The 7,022-nt window shown below is 42.2% G+C and overlaps 1 protein-coding gene across 4 annotated transcripts in view; it reads left to right on the forward strand.

Annotated features, from left to right (window-relative positions):
• The window catches only part of GGT7 (gamma-glutamyltransferase 7), a 91,720-nt gene extending 85,335 nt beyond the window's left edge, over positions 1-6,385 (forward strand). For all 4 annotated transcript variants that reach the window (XM_077459135.1, XM_077459134.1, XM_077459137.1 and 1 more), the window contains exon 15: positions 1,468-6,385. In XM_077459135.1, the coding sequence (XP_077315261.1) occupies positions 1,468-1,631 (164 nt within the window). In that variant the 3' untranslated portion in view covers positions 1,632-6,385. The remainder of the gene's footprint in view (positions 1-1,467) is intronic.
• The last annotated feature ends 637 nt before the right edge of the window (positions 6,386-7,022 follow it).

Genomic DNA, 7,022 nt, shown 5'->3' on the forward strand with positions numbered 1-7,022 from the left:
GCGATCAGTGCTATAAAAATGCACTAATTACTGTATAAATGACACTGGCAGGGAAGGGGTTAAACACAAGGGGTTAAGTGTGTCCTAGGGAGGTGTTCTAACTGTGGAGGGATGGGCTTCCACTGACAGCAATCATTGCTCCTGATGACAGGGAGCAGTATATCTCTGTCATGGAACTAGGCAGAATGGGAAATGCCTTGTTTACATAGGTATCTCCCTGTTCTACCTCTCCACACTGCAATCGTGGGTCACTGGCGAACATCGAGTTTCCAGGACCCACGGGCACGCTCCTGCAGCGAGTGGCGGGCGCACCCGCCCAATAGGCGGCAAATTTAAAAGGACGTACATTTGCCTGCCTGTGCTTTTCTGCTGACGTACATTTGTGTGTGGTGGTCGGCAAGTGGTTAATGTGTCTTGTTTTAAAAAATCAGATACGAAAGACTGTGCTTGAAATGCTGGGTTGACATATTCTTTAACCGCTTCTGGACCAGCCTCCGCAGTTTTACTGCGGCAGGTTGGCTCCCCAGCTATATGTCGGCTCGCAGGGTCAGGATAGCAGGCATGTGCGTGCCCGCTGCACCACAGGGGTGCCGATGCTTGTGACCGACAGTCGTGATGACCGCCGGCCACGAGCGATCGTGAGCAGGAGAGACCGGGGACGAGTGTGTTTAAACACACACTTCCCTGTTCTGTTCTGACAGGAGTGACAGATTGTGTGTTCTTATTAGCTAGGAACCACGATCCGTCACTTCCTCCAGTCAGTCCCCTGCCCCTTCAGTTAGAATCACCTCCCAGGGAACACAGTTAACCCCTCGATCACTAATTTTATAGCATTGATCGCTGTAAAAATGTGACAGAATTGTCCGATGTGTCTGCCATAATGTCGCAGTCACGATAAAAATCGCTGCCATTACTAGTAAAAAAAAAAACAATAATAATAAAAATACTATAAATCTATCCCCTATTTTGTAGATGCTATAACTTTTGGGCAAACCGATCATACGCTCATTGCAATTTTTTTTACCAAGAATATGTAGAAGAATAAACTTAATAAAGTGAGGGAAAAAAATGTTTTTTTTTATATATATTTTTGGGGGATATTTATTATAGCAAAAAGTAAAAAATAATGTTTTTTTTTCAAAATCGTCGCTCTTTTTTTGTTTATAGTGCAAAAAAAAAAACACAGAGGCAATCAAATACTACCAAAAGAAAGCTCTATTTGTGGGGAAAAAAAGGACATCAGTTTTGTTTGAGTATAATGTTGCACAACCGCTCAATTTTCAGTTAAAGCGACGCAGTGCCGAATCGCAAAAAGTGTTCTGGTCAGGAAACGGGGCTGAAGTGGTTAAATGCACTTGTCATTTAAACTGTGGCCAGATTCTGTTGGCAATCAGTGCAATATGACTAGACAATCTTTTGTATTTCTGTCTCTCTGAAAAATGATAATAAAAATATATTTGTCAATAGGTGCTTTTCCAGAAAACGATACCCAGGGCCTGGAATTGAAAGGACACCGGCTAGACCAGACAAACATCCTGTCTTTGGTCCATGGTTCACGCAGGAGCAACGATCTGATCATCGGTATCAAAGACCCTCGATGTAGCGATGCAGAAGCTGCCACCATTTTGTAACAACGCCTGGTCAGATGTACACCAATTTGCTGTACGAAACAGAAACGATGCGGATACCCAAGCCAAAACCCTCTGAACTTATACTATGGATTTTAACACGTCTATCAGTGTTTCCAAGACCAACCCTGCAACCTGTATAATGTTTCTTTAATCAGAATAAACTAAAATTATTATCTGCCTTTAGAAACTATTTCGACCATTATGCTGGCCACACACTGGCAGATATTTATTTAAGGTAAAAGCCTTCCATTTTGTCTCCCAAGAGATTCATCACTACCCCTAGCAAAATGTGATCATTTCATCTGAATTCAAGAATCCTGCAACCTCCTAAATTTGCCACCTGCTGTAGCCATTACAAGAAGGTCTTACTTTCTTGATGGACCATTTTATTTTTATTTTATGCAGCAGGATGGAGGGAGACTCCCCCTGTTGCAGCAGCAGAAATGAAATAAAAGTGGAGGATGAAGAAATCCTGCAGTATTTCTAAAGCCTAGTGCACACGTTCATATGAAAAAAATCTTACGAGCATACGATAATCTGATCGTTAGTACATAGTTTTTGAGCGCGGATCACAACAGTTAATCGGATATTATCCGAAGGGACGAACATATTTTTCTCAGATCGTACGATTTCCGTTTAAGCAGTACAGTTTTCGTATGAAAATACAATACATTACATTATATCACTTCCAAAGTTTGTAAGTTGAGCAATCTCTTCATTTTAGATATGGAGATTAGTATGCAAAAAAAAACATAAACGGACGGTCTTTCGTCTGATATTCTCATCGTGTGTACAAGGCTTAAGTAGTTGATTCTCCATAAGAATAGACTGAGGTTCCAGTCCTAAGTGGGTAGAGCGGGCAAGGAAGTTCTGTTCACAGAGATGGGGCAAAATCACCATGAAGGGTCAGGAACTGCAGCAAAGATCTGGTGTGGATCTTAATAGTGCCCACTCCACACAGAACTAAAAAAAAAAAGGTTTAGGGCCAATTCTACTGTACTGAGTCATATCTAAGAAAAGTAATATGAAAAGGAGAGGTGGGAGTGCTGGACCCCATTATAGCTGAGTATGACAATCTGGTGTGACAGTTCTGTACAAGGCAGCTCTCAAATGTAGAAAGGGCACTTGACTTGCACACAGAATAAAACATCTTGAAGTTTATAGAAAAAGAGACTGTCAATATATTGTTGACATTCTAGATGAAGTTTTTTTTTTTAATCGCAGTAATTGTATACAAAACAGCCAACCCGTTTTATGGGTTGCAAGGAGCCCTCTTAAAGTGGTGTTGCCACCAAAAAAAAAAAGTTGCTTAAAATTCTTAAAAAAATAAAAAAAAATAATTGTCAAAAAAATTTTTTTTACTCACCTCTAAATACCTGTTGCTAGGGGGTCCCTCGTAGTCTGCCTTCTTCCTTGCCCGGGCTGGTGACATCACTTCCCCTTGCGCCACACATTCACCTGGGACCTGTCACGTGTGCCAGGTGACTGTACGGCGTATCACGGTGCCCTGCGCCGCTCGCGCATGCGCAGTGGGTGCCCGGCTGTGAAGCTACAGCCGGGTGCCCACAGTACGCATGACGGTGCCACGAGCGGAGCGGGGAACGAGAGGGGGCTTCTTCCCCCGCATCGCTGGACCCTGGGACAGGTAAGTGTCCGATTATTAAGGCCTCATGCACACGGACGTTTTTACAGCCGCTTTTTTTGCAGCTTAAAAACGGCTGTCCATGTTAGTCTATGGCTTCATGCCCACCTAGGAATTTTTGAGCTGCAAATGGCATAGGCGTTTTTAAGCTGTAAAAAAAACCCAGGACCAGTGCGTTCCGTGGCGTGGAGCTAGAGCTGTAAAAACGCGAATCGCGGGAAAACGCGCAACATATTTTCTTTGTTTTCTGAGTGCTATAGCCAAGAGATGTGTTGCTTAAAAAACGCTACTTAACGCTAACGCGCAAAAACGCGCAAGAACGCCAATGCAAAACGCGGTAAAAATCACGTTTTTAACGACGATTTTTCCAGGCGTCGGAGCTAGCTTTGCAGCCAGTTTTTTAAAACGTCCGTGTGCATGAGCACTAAAAGTCAGCAGCTGCAGTATTTGTAGCTGCTGACTTTTAATTTTTTTTTTTAGGGGGTACCCCACTTTAATAAGGGATTAATGGTGATGGACTGGAATTGCAGGTCTGGGCAAAAATGTTTGCAAATCCTTTAGTTACAATTTAGAAGGAAGCGGAAGGTCTGCCTAACAGCTAAACCAATGATCAATATTATCTTCAAGATTCTCAAACCTTTTTACTCAGACCACCACATCCAGTCCAACATCGCCAAACCATGAAAACTCCAAATTGCATTGGATATTCTTACATTTTTGCTCTGAGGAATAAACTGTATCTGGACTGTCAGCAATATCAAGGCACTCTCTTTTCCTACAAAACTTTGAGAAGTAGCATGTTAGTTTGGTAGCACCATAATGTACCTGCATGTGGCACCAACCCTTCCACAATTCAAAGCTCAGTGCGGCCAGATGTCAGGCTCAGTTGCTGTTGCATGTGGGATGGGTGTGTGAGTTTGTTGGAGAGTACCAAACTGAGACATTATTTTTCTTAACTGCGATTTTGTGCAGAGTTGTTTTAGTGGTGCTGACCATAAACTTTATAGTCTGACTGCAGTCTTATCTCCTTTGGATTAATCAGCAATTACACTATAAAGCCAAAAGCTTTTGGACTCCTGACCATCACACCTAGATTATATGACCAAAAGTCTGTAGAGAGATCTCCAAATTATTGACTTTTACTGTTGTTACTACAGCATATAAAGACATGTTAGATAATTGTACACTTCCGAACCCTGTGGCAATAGTTTGGTGAAGGTTTTTTTCTATTCCAGCACTAATTTGCCTCTGTGCACAAAGCCCACTCCATAAAGACATGGTTTGATGAGTTTGGTCTGCAAGGACTGAGGTGGCCTGCACAAAGTCCCAACCTCAACCCCAATAGTCACCTTTGGTAAGAATTGGAATGCCTACTGAAAGCCAGATCTTCTCATACAACATCAGTCCCTGAACTCATATATGTAGCTTTGGTTGAATAGGTCAACATTCCAACAGACACACTCCAAGATCTTGTAGAACGTCTTTCTAGGGGACTAGAAGCTGCTACAGCTGCAAATCAACTCTATATTAATGCCTGTGTTTTTTCCCATGGAGGGTCATGTAGTTGTGATGGTCAGGTGCCCATAAACGTTTGACCATATAGTGTCCTTAGTTGCGAATCAAGTGCAGAGTCATTTCAAAATGTTGTAAGCAACTCTTTAGCTGGCCACAAACATTGCATTCAAACTGCACAATACCCTTTAGTTTCTTTAACAACAATGTAACTTCAAGGCCTTCTTGACTGGATATAAAATGAACAAATTCTGTATTTAGGCCTTCACACTGCATAGTTTGTTAAAGCTAAGAGACATTGTGCAAAGTTTGTAAAATCAGATTGCAGCATGTGTGGCACCCATCTTTGGATTTTCATCTGATCATCAGCCTATGTATGGCCAGCTTTTAGCTTAAGGCTGATGACACATGGGTGACTTTTCTTTTAGTAGCCCTGCCACTGGCAGTTTGTCGAAAATCACCAGCAGCAGTATCACTAAGATGCTTTGTAGGTGAAGCAGCAAGATGTCACTTCCATTGCTAACGATTGAGATTCAGCGACATCTCATTGCATGTGGCTACAGAGGGAGCAATTCTATTTTCGACACAAAGGCAGCCTTTTTAGTGATCCTGCCACTGGCGATGGTCTCTAGTGGCAGAAACTCCCATGAGACATCAGCCTAAAGCTACTTACAATTTTATTAATTTAGAGGAAAAGTAAAGCACTTTAATTTTTTAAGCGACCTCTCCCCTCCCCTCTAACCCAAAAAATATGACTATAATGCCTTTTTCTAAATAGTCTTGTACTTTTGGATAAATTCATCTTTTTCATTTGTTTTCTACATAAAACATATTAAACACCCAAAAAAAACCACATAGGCCAAAGCACGCAAAGCATCTATGAGAACTGTTAGCCCTTGTACACACGGTCGGAGATTCCGACGGAATGTGTCCGATCGGACCGTTTTGTCAGATAATCCGACTGTGTGTGGTCTCCATCGGACTGTTTCCGTCGGAGTATCCGACGGACCAAGTTTTCCAACTTGTCGGTACAATTTTCCCACAACATGATCCGATCGGACTTTGTCCGATCATGTGTAGAGAATTCCGATCGGACAAAGTGCCACGCATGCTCAGATCAAATTCCTACACCAAAGCTATTGGCTACTAGCGTGAACGTAGTCCCATTGTAACGAAATTACGTCATCACGTTCTGAACGATCGGATTTTCCGACAACTTTTTCCGACCATGTGTATGCAAAAGTTTCGGACAAAATCCGTCTGAAAAAATCCGACGGATTTGGTTGTCGGAATGTCCGACCGTGTGTACAAGGGCTTAGACTGGTGACATATTTTTTACTTGCTGTTAATACACCTATCACATTGCTGTAGTAATATGTACACCTGTTAAATCAGTGTGATGGCTTTTTGCACATGTGAGATCTATTCACAAAATTAAAGACGTTGAATTTGCACATATTGTAAGAACAAATTATGTATTTTTAGTCTATGCCACGTGCCATTTGTCTTTGTATGAACAATACATGCTCTGTAATTACTGGGGCTGACTATGTGTATTTTGCATCTGTTCAGTTGGAAGGATAAACAATATGACACATTTGCTTTTTGTGTGGTTTTGTTTTTAGAAGGGAAAGTATAGATCGATCCAACGACCCATAATTACGTCCATATGTGTCATTCTAATGCATAAGAAAATATACTTTTAGCCTGAGTGGTAGGTGTAGCCTGAGGGCATGGGAAGACATACCATTTCTGCAGACTGTGCTCTTTGGGACTAAAGCCCCATACACACGAGCAGAACTGCTGCCAGCAAAAGTCAGATGTGAGCTTTTGGTCAGAAATTCCAACCGTGTGTATGCTCCATCGGACTTTTGCGGGAGGAATTCCAGCCAGCAAAAGATTGAGAGCAGGTTCTCTATTTTTTGATCGGAAAAAGTTCAGATCGGAAATTCCGATCGTCTGTACAAATTCCGATGTGAAAAATTCCTACGCATGCCTGGAAACAATTTGACGCATGCTCGGAAGCATTGAATTTAATTTTCTCAGCTTGCCGTAGTGTTGTATGTCACCGCGTTCTTGGCGGTCGAAAGTTCCGAGAACTTTTGTGCGACCGTGTGCATGCAAGCCAAGATTAAGCGGAATTCCGTTGGAAAAACCATCCAAGTTTTTTCAGACGGAAAATCCGCTCGTGTGTATGGAGCATTAGAGGGTCAATTTCTACTACGTGTGATCAGATG

This window comes from Lithobates pipiens, unplaced genomic scaffold, assembly GCF_037356315.1.
Source record: "Lithobates pipiens isolate NorthernLeopardFrog02 unplaced genomic scaffold, aLitPip1_a1.2 Scaffold_28, whole genome shotgun sequence".
NCBI classification, from domain to species: Eukaryota; Metazoa; Chordata; class Amphibia; order Anura; family Ranidae; genus Lithobates; species Lithobates pipiens.